This window comes from Girardinichthys multiradiatus, chromosome 8 (assembly GCF_021462225.1).
Source record: "Girardinichthys multiradiatus isolate DD_20200921_A chromosome 8, DD_fGirMul_XY1, whole genome shotgun sequence".
In the NCBI taxonomy this organism is placed as follows: domain Eukaryota; kingdom Metazoa; phylum Chordata; class Actinopteri; order Cyprinodontiformes; family Goodeidae; genus Girardinichthys; species Girardinichthys multiradiatus.
Window position 1 is genome coordinate 32,460,475 of NC_061801.1, and position 25,520 is coordinate 32,485,994.

At 38.5% G+C, this 25,520-nt stretch overlaps 1 protein-coding gene across 3 annotated transcripts in view; it reads left to right on the forward strand.

Moving 5' to 3' along the window:
• galt (galactose-1-phosphate uridylyltransferase) overlaps window positions 1-6,738 on the forward strand; it is a 56,216-nt gene extending 49,478 nt beyond the window's left edge. For all 3 annotated transcript variants that reach the window (XM_047373401.1, XM_047373400.1, XM_047373402.1), the window contains 2 exons: window positions 2,740-2,894; window positions 6,127-6,738. In XM_047373401.1, the coding sequence (XP_047229357.1) occupies window positions 2,740-2,894; window positions 6,127-6,228 (257 nt within the window). In that variant the 3' untranslated portion in view covers window positions 6,229-6,738. The remainder of the gene's footprint in view (window positions 1-2,739; window positions 2,895-6,126) is intronic.
• Window positions 6,739-25,520: the final 18,782 nt, after the last annotated feature.

Consider the following 25,520-nt stretch of genomic DNA (forward strand, 5'->3'; position numbering starts at 1 on the left):
TTCATGACCCTCTGAAATTAGCATTTAATGTAGTTGCAAAGATGAAAAGTAAACCAAACAATTGTCTGCTGGTGAACAATCACTCTCACCTGGCGATTGATCAGATGACTTCCTATCACAAAAGGATGTCAAAGTGAAAGGTCTGAAAAGATTGAGGTATGTCATTCCGTTTGAAAAAAGGTAGAACCTAGAATAATAATGGTGTCTGCTACAAAGAAGAGCATTCATTTTTGCAACAATATCCACCCTCATATTTAATATTACTACAACAGCTAACAGCTACAACAGCAAACTTGGTGTCTTCTAACCACTTTCATTCAGTCATCTCTGTGTGCCAGTACAAAGCTTCTGTTTTGGTAAGAATTTATTTGAAATAATTAATTGTTCGTAGCCAGACTGCAGGAAAGTAAATTGTGCAGGTCTAGTTAGAAGTTTGATTCCCATATTAATTTTTGGCCTTTTAATGTGTCATTGGAACCATTCTTTTTTGGGGGTGGTGTAATTATGCAACACCTTTAATCATTTTTAAAACAAGAATTGGGTGGACAGGTTTGAATTTATTGTGGATTTTATCTCATTGAAATGGGATCAAAATTATAGATACAGGCTCAAATATATACATATACTCCCACTAATATATGGATAGCTTTATTTATTATTAATAATGTAATTACAAATAGTGGACATCAGGGTCTGGTAGGACCGTTCAAGGACTAAGAGAATAAACATGTGCAATTTATATGCCCTTTACCACTATGGTCACCATCAACAAGCTTTTGGCATTAACACTGTTTGGACATTTCACCACTCTTCTTGAAGAAGGAAGGGTTTGTAGGGTTCATCACAATTGTTTGGTTTCCTTGCTCAGACCCCGCTTTAAGCACAGTGCACACATTTTCATTGAAGCTGAGGTCAGGGCTATTTCAGAATCTTAGCCTCTTTTTTAGTCTTTTAAAAACAAGTGTTGATGCAAGCTTGGGATCACTTTCCTCTTGTGTCCACCCAATTGTCTCCACATTTCAACCACCTGTACTTTCACCTAGCGAAATGTTCAAGCCCTTAGTCCGAAATGTACATCTTCCAACTTCACTGAAATTTGCAGCAGCCTACATGGACAATATAAATGCCTTTTGGACAAACACGGAGGAAAACTGTCCTAGGGGAACCACCCAGCATCCACAGTGCAGAAGACCCAGGGAGCTGCAGCGACGAGTCCACAGGCCCAGCCAGCAGCCGTCTACGCCAGAGCAGATCCAGCCATGGATCCAGAGACCCAAAAAGCTGGGGCACATCATCCCCAAGCAGAGGTCTGACAGAGTCGGGGGGGGGGGCTAGGCCCTGGCAAGCAGCTAACGGGAGTGAGCTAGCACACACCAAATCATCCTGCTCCGGACATCGAGAACCACCAGTACACCAGCGGGCAGAGACACCGACCACCGGCAGGGAGTGTGGCAGGGAGGAAATAGGCCCCACATTTGATGGGTGTCTAAGCTGATCCAGGACAAGGAGCAGCTCAAGACCTAACCTTACACAGAAACAGGCGCACACAGTCACAATCACACATTCCCACCCTCATGCGTACACCCAAAAACCCTCACAACCAACGTAAAGACACACAACAATGGACGTCGCGCACTCACTAACACTCCCCATACATTCTCTATACTCCCAGGTCCAGGTACTGATACTCCAGAGGGGCAACCAGCCCCCGGATCCAGGAGGGGGGCCCTTTCATTCCGGGATTGAGACAGACAGACCTCCCCAGCACCAGCCCAAACTAGTGCCGGCACCACCTGAACCCGAACAATCAGGGTCTTATTTTTTAAGTTCAGACTTTAAAAAAAATACTAACATTATGATATGTTACTCTGGTGTAGATTCTCAGTCATCCAGAACATGACAATCCTGTGTCTAAGTGGAAGGCAACTGGATTGTTTCTTGTTTCTTGAACATGTTTTGTCTTCAAGAAACTAGTTTTGCCTCTCTTCGGTTCTTGAAGAACCCTTTTGGATGAAATATCTTAAAAAATAAGAGAGGAAGTCCATTTGCACTTACAGTTATATTAAAAATCTGCACATTTGTTCTTTCGCTGTTTTTTATTTTTTATTTATTTTATTTATTTTTAAGTTTAATTCATATTGCACTTACCTTTAAGTCATTTTAAGACCAGTATTATATAAAAGGTGCTGTTACAGCTAGCAGAAACTCTGAGTAAATTTGCTTACTACCTGTTTATGTTTAATGTAAAGTAGTCTATAGACATAGAAAATTGTCCTGAAACTAAAATATGCTTTAGGCCAAGGCACATATTAGTCTTCCATTAAGATGTTCCTATTAAAGTCTTAACTTCATATTTTATTTTAAAAGTGAATGTCTAACCTGCTTACTACTGTGAAGTTCCCCACAAACTGTTTCATTAAAATATTAATGTGCCATACCTCAGCAATAGTTGAAGACCACAGCTGCCATTTTTGATATGGCATTTTAATTCCTAAACCCAATCCTCACTCTAGGTGGTTTGGATCCTTCAAAGCTGTCTACATGAATGAACCAACTATTTATGATAATATTTGATGATAAATCATATTAGATGTCTGTAGAAGTTAGGGGTTAGTTTTAAGGCAACCTCAGTCCATCTCAATAAGCTTAAGAGCCAGCAGTTGGTATGAACAAAGCCTGTAACTGACGTGAGGCCAGTCTTATGTCTCCCTTTTTTTCTCTCTTCTGTTTGTTCCTCAGGAGCCCCAACTGGCCCTCATTTAAAAGAAGACAACTCTCACTGGCAGCTTCATGCTCATTACTATCCCCCTCTGCTGCGTTCAGCCACAGTTAAAAAGTTCATGGTGGGGTACGAGATGCTTGCCCAGGAGCAAAGGGATCTAACTCCAGAACAGGTAACAGACTTGCATTGTACAACAACCAGCATGTATTGTGTATTCTGCAATACACATAGGGATGCATACAGTGCCTTGCAAAAGTTTTCATACCTCTTGAACATTTCAACAATTTGCCACATTACAGCCACAAATTTAAAAAGAACCTGTGTTCAATATAATTTCTGGATAAATACAGCTTTTATACTATAGCCCAACATTGCATAACATTACTGAACAAACAGCATCATGAAGACACAGCAGACAGGTCAGGAATAAAGTTGTGGAGAAGTTTAAAGCAGGATTATATTATAAAACAATATTCCAAGCTTTAAACATCTCACAGAGCTTCGATCAATCCTTCATCTGAACATGGAAAGGGTATGGCACAACTGCAAACCTTCCAAAGATTGGCTGTTTATCTAAACTGAAAGGCCAGGAGAGGATAGTATTAGTCAAAGAAGGAGCCAAGAGGTCCATGGTAATTCAGGAGGAGCTGCAGAGATCCTTAGCTTAGTTGGGTGAATCTGTCCTTAGGATAACTATTAGTTATGCACTTGACAAATCTGACCTCTGTGGAGGTTTGACCTAAAGAAAGGCATTGTGCAAAGAGTGGCATAAAACGTTTCTTTGCAGCTCGGCACAAGCTATGTAGGTGGCACAGCAAACAAGTACAAAAACGTGCTTTGGTCATATGAGATCAAAGTTGGGCTTTGTAGCCTACAAACAAAAGGCTATGTGTGGATGAAAACCAACACAGCACTAAAACCCTGAACACATCACCCCCACTGTAAATATTGGTGGCACCAGCATCATGCTGCCGAACATAGACGTTGCTCTGAGTTGATGGGATGATAGCTGTGAGCTGAATACAAGCCTGTAAGAAAACCTGTTAGAGGCTGTGAACGGTTTGAGACTTGAGCAGAGATTTGTCTTTAAGAGGGCACCCAAAACATGTAGCTAGAGCTACTAGTCTATGGATGAGATTAGAATAAAATCTATTCATGTGTTAGTATGGTATAATCGAAGTCCAGACCGTTTTCAAATTGAAAATCTGTATCAATACCTGACAAATTATGTTCACAGATGCTCTCCTTCAGAGCTTAAGCTATTTTCTAAATACGAATTAATGCATTTTGTATTTCTCTACATGTGCAAAGCTGGTAGAGACATATCTGAAAAGACCTGCAGCTGTAAGTGCAGCGAAAGGTGGTTCTAGAAAGCAGTGTCCATTAATTTAGGGAGCGAAGGGTTTATTGACACCATGTATAATTTTCCCTTCATTTCACAATTATGCAACACTTTATGTTGGTCTAACACATAGAATTCCAGTAAAATAAAATAAAATTTGTGGTTGAAATGTCCCAAAGCGCGGAAATGTTTAAGGGATCTAAATACAGTGCCTTGCGAAACTATTCGGCCCCCTTGAACTGGTCATCCTCTTGCCACATTTCAGGCTTCAAACATAAAGATATAAAATTCAAATTTTTTGTGAAGAATCAACAACAAGTGGGACACAATTGTGAAGTGGAATGAAATTTATGGGATGTGTAAAACTTTTTTAACAAATAAAACACTGAAAAGTGGGATGCGCAATATTATTTGTCCCCTTTACTTTCAGTGCAGCAAACACACTCCAGAAGTTCAGTGAGGATCTCTGAATGATCCAATGTTGTCCCAAAAGACTGATGATGATAAATAGAATCCACCTGTGTGTAATCAAGTCTCCATATAAATGCACCTGCTCTGTAATAGTCTCAGGGTTCTGTTCAAAGTGCAGAAAGCATCATGAAGACCAAGGAACACACCAGGCAGGTCCGAGATACTGTTGTGGAGAAGTTTAAAGCTGGATTTGGATACAAAAAGATTTCCCAAGCTTTAAACATCCCAAGGAGCACTGTGCAAGCAATCCTATTGAAATGGAAGGAGTATCAGACCACTGCAAATCTACCAAGACCCGGCCGTCCCTCTAAACCTTCATCTCAAACAAGGAGAAGACTGATCAGAGATGCAGCCAAGAGGCCCATGATCACTCTGGATGAACTGCAGAGATCTACAGCTGAGGTGGGAGAGTCTGTCCATAGGACAACAATTAGTCGTACAGTGCACAAATCTGGCCTTTATGGAAAAGTGGCAAGAAGAAAACCATTTATCAAAGATATCCATAAAAAGTCTCGTTTAAAGTTTGCCACAAGACACCTGGGAGACACACCAAACATGTGGAAGAAGGTGCTCTGGTCAGATGAAACCAAAATCGAACTGTTTGCCCACAATGCAAAACGATATGTTTGGTGTAAAAGCAACACAGCTCATCACCCTGAACACACCATTCCCACTGTCAAACATGGTGGTGGCAGCATCATGGTTTGGGCCTGCTTTTTGTCAGCAGGGACAGGGAAGATGGTCAAAATTGATGGGAAGATGGATGGGGCCAAACACAGGACCATTCTGGAAGAAAACCTATTGGAGTCTGCAAGAGACCTGTGACTGGGACGGAGATTTATCTTCCAACAAGACAATGATCCAAAACATAAAGCCAAATCTACAATGGAATGGTTCACAAATAAACGTATCCAGGTGTTGGAATGGCCAAGTCAAAGTCCATCCCTGAATCCAATCGAGAATCTGTGGAAAGAACTGAAGACTGCTGTTCACAAACGCTCTCCATCCAACCTCACTGAGCTCCAGCTGTTTTGCAAGGAAGAATGGGCAAGAATTTCAGACTCTCGATGTGTAAAACTGATAGAGACATACCCCAAGCGACTTGCAGCTGTAATTGCAGCAAAGGGTGGCGCTACAAAGTATTAACGCAAGGGGGCCGAATAATATTGCACGCCCCACTTTTCAGTTTTTTATTTGTTAAAAATGTTTGACACATCTAATTAATTTCATTCCACTTCATGATTGTGTCCCACTTGTTGATTCTTCACAAAAAATTACAATTCAATATCTTTATGTTTGAAGCCTGAAATGTGGCAAGAGGTTGAAAAGTTCAAGAGGGCCGAATACTTTCGCAAGGCACTGTTTTGACCAACTGAAGACTTAGTAACAGAAAACATGGTGATTCAGGGAACTAAATGGTCATGACCTTTTAAAATCAACCATTCCCTCTAATTGTTAAATTCCACTGTTCACGGTGGTAACACTTGGCATAAAAAATACTTTGATTTTATTTGATTTTCTAAAACTGGCTTTCTCTTTCTGCATTTATTAGGCTGTCTGAAAATCAACTCTTGATGTGTTTCTATTTTAGGCTGCTCAGAAGTTAAGAAATCTTCCAGAAGAGCACTATAAAACAAGAGAGAAGTATGAAAAAGAAGAAAAAAATAATGTAAACAATCCACTAATGTTTTGAAAGAGCTCTGATTGGAGGCCTACTAGTTAAAACATGCCTTTAACAAAGCATCGGGAGTAACTGGTGACGTTTTTCTGTACAAGTGAAATCTGTGTTGTTACATCTTATTGTGCCATTGCTTGGCTGCAGATTTTGGACACAATATGTCTATACACCAACAATGACTGCACAAACATGGAAGAACTAAAAATAAATCATATTAATCAGTTTAAATTTGAGTCTCCTCTGAACAACAGAGCAAGAACTTTTACTATTGATGCGTCTCGTTTATGAGGGCTGAATGGAGGTGTCAAAATCCGCATAAACAAAGCAGTATCAATTTCCCTTCTGATTCTGTGCTCAGAAGTTGGCTCTGCTTAGTATTAATTTAAACCCCATTACAGGTTTTTATAATTAATTTTGTTCTTTTGTGGGTTTTATGTACTGTTAAGGAAATTGAATCTGATGTATTTTTTATGCATTTTTCTCCTTGCTGTTATGAACGTGAAATAAAATGTAACATGAAACCCATCCCATTTGTTTTTAAAATGAGAAAATGTACTTTTCTCTCGTCTCTTCTGTTAAATGTTACATTTTGTTTTTATGGGAAAACTTGTGGAAAACGTGCTACTGTTTAGCAATACAATTGATTGGGATTAAAGGAAAAACTCAAATATACAACACAGATAACATGTTCAATGAACATATTTAAAAAACAAAGAATATACACTAAATTGCCAAAAGTATTGGGTCCAATGAATTCTGGTGTTCCAATCACTTCCATGGCTGCAGGTGTATAAACATTGGTGTGGAGAAACTTGACTGGCCTCAACCTATTTGAACAACTCTCCTTGGAATTTACCAGAAGCACAGACAGGGGAAATGTACAAGTACACTGGGCTCTCCATAAATGTTCACTCCCTGGCAAACAAAACGGACGAGCTGTGCCTTCTCAACACAACAAACTCAGACTTCAGCGGATTAGCTGAGCTTCTGTGCTAAGAAGGAGCGGCAAGAAAAAAATAAATATTTTGTCATAATTGCTAAAAAGGTTTTCTTTAAGAAAAACTTCAAATGTGAAAATTTAATTGGACTAACCCTAACCCCAAATATTGGTTGAGAACCTCCCATACCACCACATCCCAAAGATGCTTTATTGGATTGAGATCTGGTGACTGGGGGTGAATGGAGTAACAGTGACCTCGTTATGTTCAAGAAACCAGTTGGAGATAATTTGGTCCTTTTGACTTGGTTCATGAACCTGTTAGAATCACCCCATTATATGAGTACGCTGTGGTCATACATGGATGGACATAGTCAGCAACAGTACTCAAACAGGCCTTTGAATTTAAACATTGCTCAACTGGTACCAAGGGGCCAAAAGCGTATGAAAAAAATATGTGGCAGTTGAAATCGAGACTTATCGGAACAGGCAACATTTTTCTAATCTGTTATTGTTCTGTTTTGGTGGTCTTTTCTAAACTATAGCCTCATTTTCCTGTTCTTAAATAACCGCAGCCATCTTCTGCTGTAGATCCTCTGCTTCAAAGTCCAACGTGTTGTAGGTTCAGAAAAGGTATTTCATTTACCAGGTTTGAAATAGATGATAGAGATGGTAACAAAAATGCAACATTCAAAGTGGTTTAAATCTCCCTCCCTCCCTGTATTGATGCTCACTTTGAACGTCAGCAAGTCATTTTCACTGCATCTAGATGCCTAAGACTAAGTTGCTGCTGTGTAAACAGGTGATTTGCTAATTGTGGTAACAAACAAACAAACAGTTGTGCCTAATAAAGTGACTGGTGAGTAAACATCCTTGAACTTTTACCTCACGCAGTTTGAAAAGATAGTGGTCTCAGTTTACCTCAATAAGACACAGAAGCTTTTTTTTACCAATGCATAGCCTTGCTCACTTGAAAGAAAGATGGGAAAATGCTTTCTCTAACTGAGTCTGGAAATCTTATTCTGCTTACACTGATAAACATTTTTTTGTTCAGAAACCTTCAGGAAAAAAAGATCTTATCTGCTTTTTTCCATTTTCGATTTAATGATACACCAACTACTTCCCTTTAGGCCAACAGAAGAAAAATGCAATACTTTAGCCTTTTGGGATTTTGTCTAGAAGGGTGTTGAAATTCAGCTGTGTACCTGATGAAAAAAGTTAGTATAACCACACTTGCACTCTTATATAGACAATGGCACAAATCAGCAAAACACACACTCACCACCTTCATTATTCATACTCCTTTCCTTGGAGCAAAGTCTCAGGTTTCTGTAAAATATTGATTCCTGGTTTCGTTAAAATGTGCAGTTGAACAGTAGAAGGTGTGGGTGAGGTTTACAGGCTGAGGGGTTCTTCGAGGGCATGGATGTTACTGTGTGTGTGTGTATGGGTGTATAACCCTTTTTATGTACTGTGACAAACTTCATTCTTTCAGGTCAATATTTATCCAGTCCTTGAGGCTCACCGTGTATCCTCTTCTCATCTCTTTCATCAATCTTCCGGGACAGTCTTGTGCACGTATGTCTGTGTGTTGTAGATATATGCTTTATTCCCTCTCATCAGGGAAAGTGTGAGCTTCTATTCTGTGTGAATGCTTTTTGTCTCTGTACTGATAGAGGAAGGAGCATAGTTTGGTAATTCTGTGCCAGGTTCTTTTTGCTTGTCTTTTGCAGCCAGTTCTGTTGGTGAATTGTATTCCCAGTGCTGCTTAGGAAGCCAAATTGGCCTTATGAAGCCTAATTAGTATCAGCTGTATGTCTTCGTTGCAGCATCATATCATGGAGACTAGAGGATACAGAAAATAAACTAATTCAAATCTTTTTAAACATTTACAAGGAATGTGAATTGTAAATGTTTTTATATGTATGCTTTTTTAATACACTAACATAAACTTAAAACTATTGATTCAGTTCTAGGGTTACTGCTGTTAGGGATGCTATCTGCAATCACTTGTGATATTAATCATGTGGTCTTTATTACCCTCCTTTAATAATGCAGACTGCTATAAAGTTTCATGGCTGTTTTCGACACAGTTGGGATGCTGTGAAGTTGAAGAGATTTGGGTAACACACTAAAATATGCGGCAGAGAACTTTGCCTTTCTTTTGCTATGATTAAACAATCATATATAAAAGAGGAAAAGAGAGTTTCGCATTTTGGAGCTGGTGAAGTTGGAATTGGAGTCGGTAATTTAAAGACAGGAAAAAAAAAATTTCAGCTTTTTAGTAATTTCAAATATCAATTTTGCTATACTTGTGACCGTCATAAGTTGAAACTTCAGACATGACAGCTTTATGCCTTATGTTGCTATAGTCTAAACATTAGAAAAAATGTATTGTTCTCAAGACTAATAATTGCATTTGGTTGGAGATTAAAATTTTTTATGCAGGTTCCATTTTGTGACAGCCCATCTACCATTTACAGCTCATCCATGTCCCCCAAAACAAGTTAAGGAAACAACTGATTAGATTTAGATTCTCGACACAAGTGTCTGAAGAATTGAGATCTTTGTTGTTGTTTTTTTATATTGTAGTCACTGTTGTACTGTAAATTTAGCAAACAACTAAAGCAGAAAAAGTTAAAATTAAAATCCCATTTGACTATCTTTTAACCTTTTTCAAAAGTGCTGGGTTTTTGGTACAATCATGGACCGAGGAGCCCAATAAAAGGATGCTGAACAATCACAAAATGTAAGAGAAATTATTATTTAATAATAGGCCTTTTAAGCAGGGAAAGGAATCAAAGAAAGTGTTTCTGTTTAAATCAAACCAGACATTTAATTTAATCTTGATTATGCAGAATGGAATTGTATTTGACAACACTACAACCAGGTAGGAAATACAGTACTTTGCAAAAGATTTTATAATGTAAACCTGAAAGAAAACCTGTGAGAGGCTGGAATTGACTTCGCCTTCCAGCAGGACAACATCCCTAAATACACAGCTAGAGGCACAAGGAATTGTTTAGATCAAAGTCATCAGATCAGACTGTGCTTGAGCTATTTTGCAAAGAAATTGGCCAAATGTAAGCCTTTTCATATGCAAAGCTAGGAGAAACAAACCCCAGAAGTCTTGCAGCTGTAATTGCAGTGGTTTTACAAAACATATTTGCTTAGTGGGGCTGAAATTTATGTATCATATTACTTTGTACTACTGTGTACTACTTTGTGTTGGTCTGTCACATACAATCCCCAAGAAAATTCAGTGAAATTGGTGATTGTAATACATTTGCAAAAGCTTAGGCCGAATAAACCCTTTTGCAAGGCAGCATATATATGTTTTATTTGGTAGTAAAAGGCAACTTTTTGCTTTAAATAGTAATTTCTTCAAGTTTCTTTTGCCATTTTCTACCTCACTCTGCTTTGCCCTCCACACTGACCAAGACCAGCAGCAGCAGCAAAGCTGAAAACTTTCACAGCTGGTTCCTGGAGCCATGTAGAGCTGTTTAATGACAATAAAGAACTGTGTTTCATTGCATGTGGAGACTGTGGTTAGAAAATGGGTATAAAACCTTTGAAAATAAGACACACACCAGAGGCCATGCTGTCACTTAGACAAAGCAAATACTGAGGAAAAAATATGGTGTTGACTTACTTCTGCTTTGTGCACTAGGCTCTGCTCGGTATGTAAATGAACAACAGAGGGCACTAAGGGACTGTCAAACCACAGCAACTATGTACTAGGTAGATTAAAGGCAATATTAATATAAATTGAAATATAAAATGAAGCCATTTCTCAGAAAAATTTTCTTTTTCCAAAAAAATATATAATAATTTTATCTACTTTGTCATACATTTTCAACAGAGTGAGTATAAGGACTTTATGAGACAGACTAACAGAATAGTGCACTGGTAAATTAGAGGTAAATAATACATTCTTGTAAAATTATAATACTATAATAATACTATCTAGATCAAAAAAATCTAGATAGTATGGCCTACATTTTTATGCTGCCTTTTTGAATCAATGCTTTGTGGAACCACCTTTCACTGCAATTATGGCTGCAAATCCTTTTGCGTATGTCTCCATCAGCTTTGCATATTTAGAGACTGAAAATTCTACCCATCCTTCTTTGAAAACTAGCTCAAGCGTTGTCAGATTGGATTGAGAATGTCTGTAAATATCAATTTTCAACTCAAGCCACAGATTCTCAATTGTATTTAGCTTCTAACTCATAAATATGCTTAGACCATTGCATTTCCAGCCTCTTGCAGGGATGTCCCGTAGGGGATTCTAACCACCTTCCCACCAACTCGGACCAACTTCCAGCTTTTCTGGTCCTACTAAAGAAAATCATCTCCACAGCATGATGATGCCTCCACCATGTCCCACCTTGGGGACGGTAGTTTGCATGTTGGCCTCATTTGACCAAAACACCTTCTACCACATGACCACAATGGCCTTCTTGTCAGTATTCAACAAAGGCTAAATCTATGAAGAGCACACGGTTGGGATACTATAATTTAACCTAACTTCTCCATTAATTTTGCCCTGACCTACTTTGTGTTCCTTGGTCATCATGATGCTGTCTGCTCCCTAATGTTCTAATTATGCACTACTTTGTGTTGGTCTAATCCCTTAAAATCCCAACAAAATATATTGGTGTTTGTGGTTGTAACATGACCAAAATAAAAAGTTCAAGGGGTATGAATACTTTTTCAAGGCTAGATATGTATAAACGTGATATATAAAAATGAAAGAAAGTTAGCAAAGAATGCTCCAATCAATTGGCTCTGTGTTTTAGGGTTCCCACCACAGCTATCTGTGGTTCATACATTGTAAACTGAGGTTGCTTATGGTTGGTTATGTACTATGTGACAGAAAAAGCGAGAAGCACAGTATTTATAAAGTATATACTCTCCTCTGATTTTACTTTTAAACATCAGAATCTCTTCATGTGGAGAACATCAATTAAAATATTTGAATAATATGAGGTGTGTGCGGCACAGATAGTAATATTTGGTTATAGGCGATGGCTCATAGACCAAGTGTCTCATTCTTTTTCGACAAAATGCATGGCGTATTTAAGTGACAAAGCCATAAAGAAGCTTCTGTAGTTTCAGTTTTGGTGAATATTTTTGTTTATCTTGTGCTTTTAACTAAAAATCTTTAAACACCCATGCTTTGAGTTTTGAATAAATTATGTAATGGGGCTGCACAGTGAAGCAGTGGTTAGCACTGGTATCTCACAGCTGGAAGGTTTAATCCAGCTGGTCAGCTAGCTCTTATGAATCTTCCTGTTCTGCCCCAAGCTGCTTGACTTTTCTTCCCTCTAGTCTAAGAAGACATGCAGAGTAGGTTCATTGGTGTACCTGATTTGAATGCTGCCCCCCCAATAACTAGCTGTTATAATGATTTGGTCAGTGTGTACACTGCTCAGTGTATACTCTGAATTGCCTCATTATATGAGCAGCTGAAGACAGTTTGTCTCTAGAACTGCAGTAAGCAGGATAGTAACAGTGCAATAAACATAAAGGGAGCTGTGCTGTTTGCATTATCCTTAAATGAAACACAATAATATCATAAAAAAACTTGCTGTGATTTAGCTGATTAGACACATTGCCTACAGAAACTGCAAGTTTCTCAGTATTACTACAGTTTTGCTAACCAGCAGAAGATGGGGACAAAATAAGTGAACAAGGGCTTGTTCCTTGGTATCTCAGATGCCAGGATGTGTAGGATGTCAAAATGCCATACTTTTCCAGACTCAGTTTCCAGATTTCTTAGTCCTTGTTTAGCCCATTGTAGCCCAAGTATAAATATAAAAGTTCACTATATTTCAACAGTGATCAGTCATATAGGATGGATGGATGGATAATTATAAAAAAAATATTCGATAACACTCGTCAACCATGGGATATTAATCATAATCTGGAGCTAGAAATATGTTTTCATACTTCACTTTCTTTTCCTGCACTCATCTGTACCCTGGATCTAATTCCAGACATTTTCCATATTGCATAGCAAGCCGCAACTACTTATCTGTATCTTTAGCAACCAAATATACCATTTCATCAATAAAAACAAACAGCCGAGGGACACATAAAAATACTAAATATTTTATGTTGTTTCTCCTAAAAATGGAACTGATGTTGTTGCATTGTATCACATTTTTTCTAACATACAAAATAAGCTATAGAGCTCTTAACTTTGTTAACTGTTGTTTTAGGTAGGGACAAATATTATCTACAAGTTTGTCCTTGTATTCTAGTTTTTCCATTTGTCTCTTCTTCCCAATCCTCTCCGGCAACATTTCCTCCCTCACCCTTAGGGGTAATTAATCTGCGTGAAAGCTGACTAAGCAGCTGTTCGAAGTTATGCATTTTTTTTCTTTTCTCTTTTGCATTGACAACAGAGGCAGATACAATCGATGAACTACATCAGAGTTTCGAAGCTATCATGAGAACTGCCAAGCAGATGGATTTCAGAAAATGAACATTAGTTGCCATAGCTGAGCAGAAACTCCCTTAACTGCATGTCATAGAACTGCAGAGAACTGTAATGTGTGGGGTTTTGTAGCTGTTGTGAATTGCAAAACCTTCACGCAGTTGCATCTAAAAGAGAAGCCACTGTTTTGAATCTGAGAGAGGGCTGATCTTTAAAATAAAGATTGCAAAAATGCCAGTGTTTTAGATAATAAAACATTCACACACATCTATGGTGAGGCTGTGATAGATAACCTCAGCTCTGGTCAAATCAAGATAAGAGGGACTGAACACTAAATAATCAGTACTTGTATCAGCCTCACTGAGCAGAAAGAAAATACAGATATTTCATTGTGTTTGTCATAGCAGTTTAACAGTCTTTATCTGTGCAGCTGGTGTACGGCTGCCATCACCCAGACCGCTCTGTGTTGTTTATTGTTCCATTTGTTATCTTCCCTCATTTTTTTTTATCACCAAAGCAAGTAGATTAAATCCAGTTTTACTTGAGACCTGATGTGATTCCCAAATATAGTTATTTCACATGTTTTATACTTTGACCTTTCGTCTTATGTACAACCTGGTTGCCCCCAAGCTGACTATTCTATAAACTGTGATGATGCTCATGTTGTAGCTCCGCATGTTGTTATTGCCTTGCACTCTAAATTAAATCCCATAACAATACAGAAAGAAACATTCCCCCCTTTTCGTGATGTAATTTCAAGAGCAAAGCTCAATGATTTATGTGCTAATGTTAAATCAGAATAAAGAAACAAATGCACACTACAATTTTCAATTTTTTCATTTTAAACAAATTTGAAAATTTAAATTTTCCTCTAACTTCAGGGTAATTTGTGTCACTTTTTAAATTCCTTTTGGGAATAATAAAGTTTTTTTAATTGAATCCAGTAAAATGCATAAAAAATGCTTTTGAAAGGCACTACAATTTGTAGAATAGAATGACAAAGAAGCATGGTGACAATACTTATTGTTGTTTGTGGCAAGAATTGTTCCTGCCTCCTTCCAAGCAAAGCAAGCATTAGCATAAATAGTGATGTTTGCTCCTTAAAGCCACACTGTTCTTACTTCTGCTCCAGCAAATTTATGCAAATACTCTACAAGTCATCATGACTGACAATAGTAGAAACAGAAAGATATTTCAGGATATATCTTCTCACTTTTATAGCAGATGTCCAGGCGGCACAAGCTAAGAGCACAGAAGGGCCAAAAGCAGACACGATGTAGATTAATACACCAGCAAAGATGAGTAAGTGTAAACTTCCAGGTAGAAAACAACAGGTTTTATTAAGCTGAAAAAAAAGAGAGAGAGAAAAAATTGTATTACTCTGAAGAGAAATCAAAAGCTATTTGCTGCATCATTTAATAAATGCTAGAACAATAATTAACTTGATCAAACATGAAAAGTTGAAAAGTCCAGGTTTCACAAGTCTGTCTAGACTTACATAAAAGAAAGTGATGCTTTTCTAAGATGCCAATGAAAGATCACACTAATACTTTTTTTAAGAACTGAAATGAAAGAGAAGAAGCACAAACTGTACCAAAAGCAAAGAGGCACTGACAACAAAAGAGTGCCACAGGCTTTATATTATCATATAAGGGCACCAGGGTAAAAGTGACAAAAGCATAAACATGAAAACAAAACTAGAGAAAAATGAGATCAGAGAAAATATACCCAAAGGTAGTAGCAGAATCCAGCAAATACATACCTGCTATATGTTTGGTCATACATTTTTTTTTGTGATAAATATAAATTTTATTTAAAACAGAAAGATCATAGGACCAATAATATTTTTCTAAATCATTAAACATGATTTTACCTTTTGTCTTTGCATTTAAAGTCAAATAATGTTTCTTCTTGTTTTGTGTTCATACTGAACCATCCTCACTTGAGCAATTGTCAACTGCAGACTGCTTCACTGGCTGCTGAAGGTCTGTACCTGCCTTACAACTAAGATTACTTTGAGTGTGCAGGTTGTCCTCAGTCACACAGTAATTTTCCTTGGCAGGAGACAAGGTTAGCAGCAGTACACACTGACGCTGGAGTTTCCAGTGATTCATCCGGGCTGCTGCTCATGTTGCTATGGATGCTACAGCTGGCATAGCAAGGGTAAGCCACATTTCTCTGTCTTGTTTGTTTTTCTTATCTTCCTGCCCATGTCTGTGTACATTCCTTGCATGAGCGCATCATTATTCCTGGCTTGTTTTTTTATAGTCCTGGTGTCACATTTACCTCACTCCAATAGAAACAAGAATTCCTGATTTTTTAAAAATAACATCTGTTTACTATTCTCCTTTTAAAGGGCATAGTTAGCGCTTTGTCAGTTTGTTGATTAATAATGGTAAATCAATATATGTTGAATCAACTGAATGGTTGTCAGAGGGAGGACAACCACACACAGAGGTATTGACAGAAAAAGACAGAGATTAATGGTTTCTTAAAAACCACATAGTGAGATAGATGGGTTGGCAACACCTGTGATTAATGGGGATGAATAATAAAGGGTTCCAGAAATATGTCAAACATGGCACATATGAATTGAACCTAAAGTGAGTCCACATTGTGTGGACAAATTGCTAGCCTATAAAAAAACATCAAAACTAGTACTATAGAAAATAAATGTTTTTAAAAAATAAACACGCACACAAATAGCAAGCAGAAATAAATAAATAAGTTGCTTTTAAACAATCCAAAACAACTTTACCATTTGGGAAAGCATGGCAGTGGTAGCATCACGCTGTGGGGATCTTTTTCTGTCACCTGGTGCCAAAACGGATTGAGTTTTTTTGGATAATAGATTTGTATATGCAACAGTTGCAAAAAAGAAGCTAGAAAGTATTGACCAAAGGTGGATGCAAACTTAATAATGCTCTAGTTTTCAGCTTTTTTATGATTTTGTTTTCCATTTTTTAAATTTTCAGTATATGGAATATTGTGTTGATCGAGTGACTAAAAGACAAAAGAAAGAGAAAAAAAACATATTTAATCTGTAATATGTATTTTTGTTTGTGTATTTCTTTCAAGTCATTCAGACAATATGTTTCATGTTGGTACAAATTATGCAGTAATAACAAAATAAAATACACCATGTATGAACATGCTCTCACTTGTTAATCTGTAAAACTGCCAAAATGTAGATCCTTAAAGTCAACTTTTGTTTGGCAAATAAACTGTATAAATAGGCCTTTATACAGTGAAAAATTTAAATTCTGATACAGCTAAAACGAAATAAAACAGTGTAGGACTTAAAGCTAGGATGACGGAAAAATAATCCTGGGAAATTTAACCAGCCTGAAATATTTAGCACCTTCCCTCCACAAAGCAGTTCCACTGTGAATGTTCAGGGTATTCCTAAAAGTAATATCTTTCTACCACAACCATTTTTTGTTGCAGATTTCTAGCCAGGAAATCTGCTTTTGCCCTGGTTGAAGCAGTGACCCCAGAAATCTACCCCAATTGCTGTAAAAGGTTTCAGAAGTAGAAATACTGCTTTAGTACTTGTAATATTTTCTAGCTAGCAGGCTATCCTATGGAAATGAGGCAGCAAAGAAGGAGCTTAAAATGTATAGTTTGTCTGGATTAAGTTAGGAGAGTAATTGTTCAAGCATGGGAATATTAGGCATTAAATAATAAATATTATGGTATTGTCCATATATGATTAACCTATCCTTAGTAAATGGATATGTACCACAGGCTTTTAAGGTAGCTGTAATTAAACCTTTACTTAAGAAACCTTCGCTTGATCGAGATGACTTGAAAAATTACAAATCTATATCCAATCTTCCATTCTTATCTAAAATTCTTTAGAAAATAGTTGCTAATCAAATGTGTGAGCATTTACACAGCAATGACCTGTTTAAAGAGTTTCAGTCAGGTTTCAGACCTCATCATAGCACTGAAACAGCTCTGCTGAAAGTCACTAATGATATTCTTATAGCCTCAGATAATGGACATGTGTCTGTACTTGTCCTCTTAGATCTGAGTGCTGCATTTGATACAGTCGATCACAATATTCTCTTAGAAAGGCTGGAATATTCTGTAGGGATCAGTGGGACAGCGCTAGGCTGGTTTAAATCTTATTTGTCTGACAGATTCCAGTTTGTTCATGTAAATGATAAATCATCTTTAAACTCCAGGGTTAATTATGGAGTACCACAGTACTTGGGCCAATTCTCTTTACTATATACAGGGGTTGGACAATGAAACTGAAACACCTGGTTTTAGACCACAATAATTTATTAGTATGGTGTAGGGCCTCCTTTTGCGGCCAATACAGCGTCAATTCATCTTGGGAATGACATATACAAGTCCTGCACAGTGGTCAGAGGGATTTTATGCCATTCTTCTTGCATGATAGTGGCCAGGTCACTACGTGATACTGGTGGAGGAAAACATTTCCTGACTCGCTCCTCCAAAACACCCCAAAGTGGCTCAATAATATTTAGATCTGGTGACTGTGCAGGCCATGGGAGATGTTCAACTTCACTTTCATGTTCATTAAACCAATCTTTCAACAGTCTTGCTGTGTGTATTGGTGCATTGTCATCCTGATACACGGCACCACCTTCAGGATACAATGTTTGAACCATTGGGTGCACATGGTCCTCAAGAATGGTTCGGTAGTCCTTGGCAGTGACGCGCCCATCTAGCACAAGTATTGGGCCAAGGGATGACTTTAAATTCTCTGCTTCTAAATTCAGACAAGACAGAAGTTGTCGTCTTTGGACAGGAGTCTTTAAAAAAGAAACTGCTTAGTCAATCACTTAACCTGGATGGCATTAAATTGACCTCTGGTAATAAAGTAAAAAACCTTGGTGTTATTTTTGACCAGGACATGTAATTTAAATCCCATATTAAACAGGTTTCTAGGATTTCCTTCATTCACCTCCGGAACATTGCCAAAATTAGAAATATCCTATCCAGAAATGACGCTGAAAAACTAGTCCTTGCATTTGTTACTTCAAGGCTGGACTATTGTAATTCTTTACTATCAGGATGTCCACAAAATGCAGTTAAAAGCCTTCAGCTGATTCAAAATGCTGCAGCAAGAGTTCTGATGAAAATTACAGGTCCTTCTCAAAATATTAGCATATTGTGATAAAGTTCATTATTTTCCATAATGTAATGATGAAAATTTAACATTCATATATTTTAGATTCATTGCACACTAACTGAAATATTTCAGGTCTTTTATTGTCTTAATACGGATGATTTTGGCATACAGCTCATGAAAACCCAAAATTCCTATCTCACAAAATTAGCATATTTCATCCGACCAATAAAAGAAAAGTGTTTTTAATACAAAAAACGTCAACCTTCAAATAATCATGTACAGTTATGCACTCAATACTTGGTCGGGAATCCTTTTGCAGAAATGACTGCTTCAATGCGGCGTGGCAGGGAGGCAATCAGCCTGTGGCACTGCTGAGGTCTTATAGAGGCCCAGGATGCTTCGATAGCGGCCTTTAGCTCATCCAGAGTGTTGGGTCTTGAGTCTCTCAACGTTCTCTTCACAATATCCCACAGATTCTCTATGGGGTTCAGGTCAGGAGAGTTGGCAGGCCAATTGAGCACAGTGATACCATGGTCAGTAAACCATTTACCAGTGGTTTTGGCACTGTGAGCAGGTGCCAGGTCGTGCTGAAAAATGAAATCTTCATCTCCATAAAGCTTTTCAGCAGATGGAAGCATGAAGTGCTCCAAAATCTCCTGATAGCTAGCTGCATTGACCCTGCCCTTGATAAAACACAGTGGACCAACACCAGCAGCTGACACGGCACCCCAGACCATCACTGACTGTGGGTACTTGACACTGGACTTCTGGCATTTTGGCATTTCCTTCTCCCCAGTCTTCCTCCAGACTCTGGCACCTTGATTTCCGAATGACATGCAGAATTTGCTTTCATCCAAAAAAAGTACTTTGGACCACTGAGCAACAGTCCAGTGCTGCTTCTCTGTAGCCCAGGTCTGGGGAATGCGGCACCTGTAGCCCATTTCCTGCACACGCCTGTGCACGGTGGCTCTGGATGTTTCTACTCCAGACTCAGTCCACTGCTTCCGCAGGTCCCCCAAGGTCTGGAATCGGCCCTTCTCCACAATCTTCCTCAGGGTCCGGTCACCTCTTCTCGTTGTGCAGCGTTTTCTGCCACACTTTTTCCTTCCCACAGACTTCCCACTGAGGTGCCTTGATACAGCACTCTGGGAACAGCCTATTCGTTCAGAAATGTCTTTCTGTGTCTTACCCTCTTGCTTGAGGGTGTCAATAGTGGCCTTCTGGACAGCAGTCAGGTCGGCAGTCTTACCCATGATTGGGGTTTTGAGTGATGAACCAGGCTGGGAGTTTTAAAGGCCTCAGGAATCTTTTGCAGGTGTTTAGAGTTAACTCGTTGATTCAGTTGATTAGGTTCATAGCTCGTTTAGAGACCCTTTTAATGATATGCTAATTTTGTGAGATAGGAATTTTGGGTTTTCATGAGCTGTATGCCAAAATCATCCATATTAAGACAATAAAAGACCTGAAATATGTCAGTTAGTGTGCAATGAATCTAAAATATATGAATGTTAAATTTTCATCATGACATTATGGAAAATAATGAACTTTATCACAATATGCTAATTTTTTGAGAAGGACCTGTAAAAAGAGAGATCATATTTATCCAATTTTTGCTTCCCTTCATTAGCTCCCTGTTAAATCCAGAATAGAATTTAAAATTCTCCTCCTCACATAATAAAGCCCTTAATGGTCTAGCTCCATCATACAAATGGTCTAGCTCCATCATACATCAGAGATCTGATTGTTCCATATGTTCCTAACAGAGCACTTCATTCTCAGACTGCAGGTTAACTGGTGGTTCCTAGAGTCTCTAGAAGTAGAATGGGAGGCAGATCCTTTAGTTATCGAACTTCTCTCCTGTGGAACCAGCTCCCGGTTTTGGTCCGTGAGGCAGACACCCTGTCTACTTTTAAGGCTAGGCTCAGGTGTGGTTGAGGTGCAAACACACCCTCCATTTCTGCTACCTGTATGACCCCTTCTCTTTTCCAATGGTTATAATCAGTCTGACAGAGAGAGGTATCCCGATCCTTGTGGTTTTTAGTATAACAATGGCCAACAGTGGGCTCTAGATGGACAAACTTTATCAGTTTATTATTTTACTTAGTGCCCCTACACGTGGCCCGTTCTGAGGTGGCCGGGACTATGTCTCTCGGCTGGCCTGGGAACGGCTCGGGCTCCCCCCGGAGGAGCTGGAGGAGGTGTCTGGGGAGAGGGACGTCTGGGCGTCTCTGCTGAGTCTGCTGCCCCTGTGGTCCGGTCCCGGATAAAGCGGAAGACGACGAGTACGAGTATGAGTGAATTGAATAAATCACGGGAAACAAAAGTTCTATTACAGATGGTAGTGCTACCATTTAAGGGGTAGCCACAGATTTATAGTATAGTATGTTCTGACAGTCTAATACCCACCGATCAGAAGAAGCTACAAAGTATTGATCTGCTGCTTCACCTAATCCAGCGTTCATACAAAAAGGGTGTGAATAAATCAAGCATTGCTTGGCTTCTCTTTTTGAGGCCTACAGTAGCAACCTGCGTACCAGAAAGCTCCCAGGGGACATTGTCTCTAAGTGAAGCGGTTTTCCCCCTGCCTGAAAGAGGACAGTGTAGGAGCCGCCAGCTCCGCACATGTCCAGTGTGCTGACCTGGTGTAAGCTACCCACAAGCAGCTGCAAAAGTCCTTTGTTCTGCCCACACACGGCTGGATGACCGGAACAACTTCGCTCTTCAACGCGTCGCCCACAGGACATCTTTTCTTCAGCCGTGCTGTCAATGCTTATGCATTGTGATCCTTGTATTAATGGCATTTTAAGGTACATGTTCGACTTTAAGGAAGCTATAGCTGGCTGGCACCATTCAAATCAGGGGTTACACATGACTTGCTGCCATCTTATGAGTCCATAGGCTTCCTCGTCACCAGGTGAGGGCTAGTTAAAAATCATTTATCTAGAATGGTTGTTGGTTCCCATTTAAAATAATATTTCCTTAAATGTTATTTTACTAAATAAAGACAGCTAATTAAACAGCATTAAGATGTTATCCAGAAAGTTGGGTTATATTCAGCAAGCCATTCTTTGAAATATTATTTTATTAAAATAATGTTTTATCTGATCTTGCAATGTGATTGGTGGTTTGAAGGTATACCGACTAACTTAACCTCATTCCAGATTCCTCAAGATAATCCTTGGTTCTCAAACACAAACAACATTGAATGGTAATGTTGCATTACTCTATTGGTCATGGTTTTTAAACCATCTTTGATTCACTTGTTCATATTGTATATAGTTCATTAGTCTTCCTTATTCTTTCATTTTGCTTGGCAGTTTTAGTTCAGTTGTTCTAGTATAGTAAAGAGTTTGTTAATTGAGATATGTTTGACTTTGAGTTGAATTATTTTTGTTAATAAATTCTTGTATTTTAAGAAATTGGGTGACTTCATTCCATGTCTACTCGTTTCACCATTTTTCTCTATTATCCTAATGCCACCGCATTATTGAGCTGGAATTCACAACACTTAAAAGCCTGAATTATTATTTAATTAAAAATTAAATAAGGTCATAATAATAATAACATTGTTATGCACTGCATTGCTAAGTAAATATTTTTTGTTTTACTCTACAGTCTTATTGCTGCTTCCTATGTGGGAGTAATAAGTAAGTGTAATATTTTTTTATCTTTAAAAAATATTTATTTCTATCTTTGCTAGCAAAATAGGCACTGCAGGCAACCTTTAATGATACTCGTGACATGTTTTTTATGAGTAACACCTGATTTAAATTTAACCAGCCAAGTAATAGCCTACAGTGTTAAGCAGCAAACTGCTTAAGCCCAGTAAAGTCTGGCAAAAGGAAGTAAAAGCCACCCAGCATTTGACTGCCATTCATCCAAACAGCCATCAGCCAGTTAGGAACCATCTGGCCAGCCAGGAGCCAGTGACCAGTCAGTGAAGCAGCCAGGCAAGCATCAGCCACTTGCAAATCTGTCAGCCAAGGGGTGATCAGGTAGCTTTTCTGTTATGGCCCTCACAAGGATGCCCATACTGAATTAAGATGAAGAAATCTGATCCTTTACAACAGCTTTGTGCTTTCCCTGTAACCTTTATTGTTTGCATTTTTACATTATCTCATAAAAGTGGGTGCACTTCACATTTTTGTAAATGTTTTATTATATGTTCATGAGACAATGCTGAAGATGTCACAATTCAATGAAAATTAGACAGTGTAAAATAACTCAACACACATCCATTAATATTTAAACCGCTGTCAGCAAAAGTGAGTACACCCCAATATAAAAAAAATCCAAATTTTATGGGCATAAATATTTTATGCTTGTAAACCAGACTGCATAGTTGTGAATTAGGTTTTGTAAAAAATAAAATGCTGGGAATTTCAGTTTTGTGCACAAATACACAAGTTGCAAATTTTCTTTGTTAAGCTCTGTTTATAGATACAAAGCTAAAAACGTGTAAAACTGTGCTGAAATTCCATAACTTGCATGTGAGTTTCAGCTCACAAGTATGGATTTTGACCAGACTCGGAGCTTCATTTTGGACCCCTCACTCATCTCTGATTTTGATGGGTTGGCCTCTTCTTCCTTTTAAGTCCATTCTGCGGATGGTAGGATTCCATGTGCTGTGTAGACAGTGCTGGAATCCCCGATGGCATGTGTTGTTAGGAGATACAGTGTTCCTGGTCCTCTGTCACTCCTTCACATTAACACCAACCATAAGTTAATTAGGTGAGTACCTTAATAGTCATAGGTTTGGGCCCATTTTACTTTACTCCATTTTTATCATACAGGATCATATCAATACAACTTTTAATTGATGGAAGAAATGGTTTGAACTTCTCTCCCTCTTCTTTGCTCCTGCTCTATCAGTGGTGGAAAATTAATAGAAAGAGAAACAAATTGGAAAGAGAACAAATTAGAATATAACTTTATTAATCCTTTACAGGAAATTGCTTTAGAGTCGATGCATTCACACAGAGGAACTCAATATGATCCAGGCCCAAGGACTGTTGTTGGCAGGACTCCACCCTATTTTGAAAGTGTTGCAAAACTTGCCTTCTTAAAACCACCTGAAAGAAGATGAGTTATTGATATCATATGAAAATCCACTGTAAGCAAAATGAACCATCCCATTGCATATAAATAATTAACACCAAATAATCTTATAAAGATTTTTTTTTATGTTGAATAACTATTAAATGCAGTTGACAAACTGAATGGCATTAACATGTATTTTTTTTAAATATGCTCTAACCTGTGCCACGTTGCTATATTCAAAAAAATTCATGCTATTTTTCTTTAATAATGGAAAAAAATTAACTCACCAAAGAGTCACCAGAATGACCCAGGTTTTCCATGCTGGAGGGAAATCGACCAAGGTCTATCTTGGTCTTCATTAACAGTTTCCTGTTAAGTAAAACAAACAGGACATTTTAAATGATTTGCAGGTTTCCCTAAGGCTGTGTCACACACTATTTTATTTCAAAAAGGTTCTCTCTGAAGTAACACTTTGTTTCTAGAATTGTTTTTAAATATCTGAATGATCTGGCACCTCTTGACCTCAACAAGCTTTTACATCCACACAACCCCAGTAAATCTCTAAGGTCTCAAAACTAACAGCTCTTAGATGTTCTCTGGACTCGGCTTGTGACCTGGGGAGACCGAGCTTATTCAGCTGCAGCTCCTAGGTTCTGGAACAGTCTTTCCCTTTCTGTGAGGTCTGCTGGAACTCTAAATGATATTAAATCTCTTTGAAAAACTAATCTTTTTAACCTATCTTTTAATTTCAGAGAACACGAGCGGTAGGCCAGTCTTCATTGTCTTTTATGCATTTTATTGGTGATTTTATTGCTTATATTGTTAACCTTTCTTATCGCTAATGATTTTTTATAAATACAGGTCCTTCTCAAAATATTAGCATATTGTGATAAAGTTCATTATTTTCCATAATGTCATGATGAAAATTTAACATTCATATATTTTAGATTCATTGCACACTAACTGAAATATTTCAGGTCTTTTATTGTCTTAATACGGATGATTTTGGCATACAGCTCATGAAAACCCAAAATTCCTATCTCACAAAATTAGCATATCATTAAAAGGGTCTCTAAACGAGCTATGAACCTAATCATCTGAATCAACGAGTTAACTCTAAACACCTGCAAAAGATTCCTGAGGCCTTTAAAACTCCCAGCCTGGTTCATCACTCAAAACCCCAATCATGGGTAAGACTGCCGACCTGACTGCTGTCCAGAAGGCCACTATTGACACCCTCAAGCAAGAGGGTAAGACACAGAAAGAAATTTCTGAACGAATAGATTGTTCCCAGAGTGCTGTATCAAGGCACCTCAGTGGGAAGTCTGTGTGAAGGAAAAAGTGTGGCAGAAAACGCTGCACAACAAGAAGAGGTGACCGGACCCTGAGGAAGATTGTGGAGAAGGGCCGATTCCAGACCTTGGGGGACCTGCGGAAGCAGTGGACTGAGTCTGGAGTAGAAACATCCAGAGCCACGGTGCACAGGTGTGTGCAGGAAATGGGCTACAGGTGCTGCATTCCCCAGGTCAAGCTACTTTTGAGCCAGAAACAGCGGCAGAAGCGCCTGACCTGGGCTACAGAGTAGCAGCACTGGACTGTTGCTCAGTGGTCCAAAGTACTTTTTTCGGATGAAAGCAAATTCTGCATGTCATTCGGAAATCAAGGTGCCAGAGTCTGGAGGAAGACTGGGGAGAAGGAAATGCCAAAATGCCAGAAGTCCAGTGTCAAGTACCCACAGTCAGTGATGGTCTGGGGTGCTGTGTCAGCTGCTGGTGTTG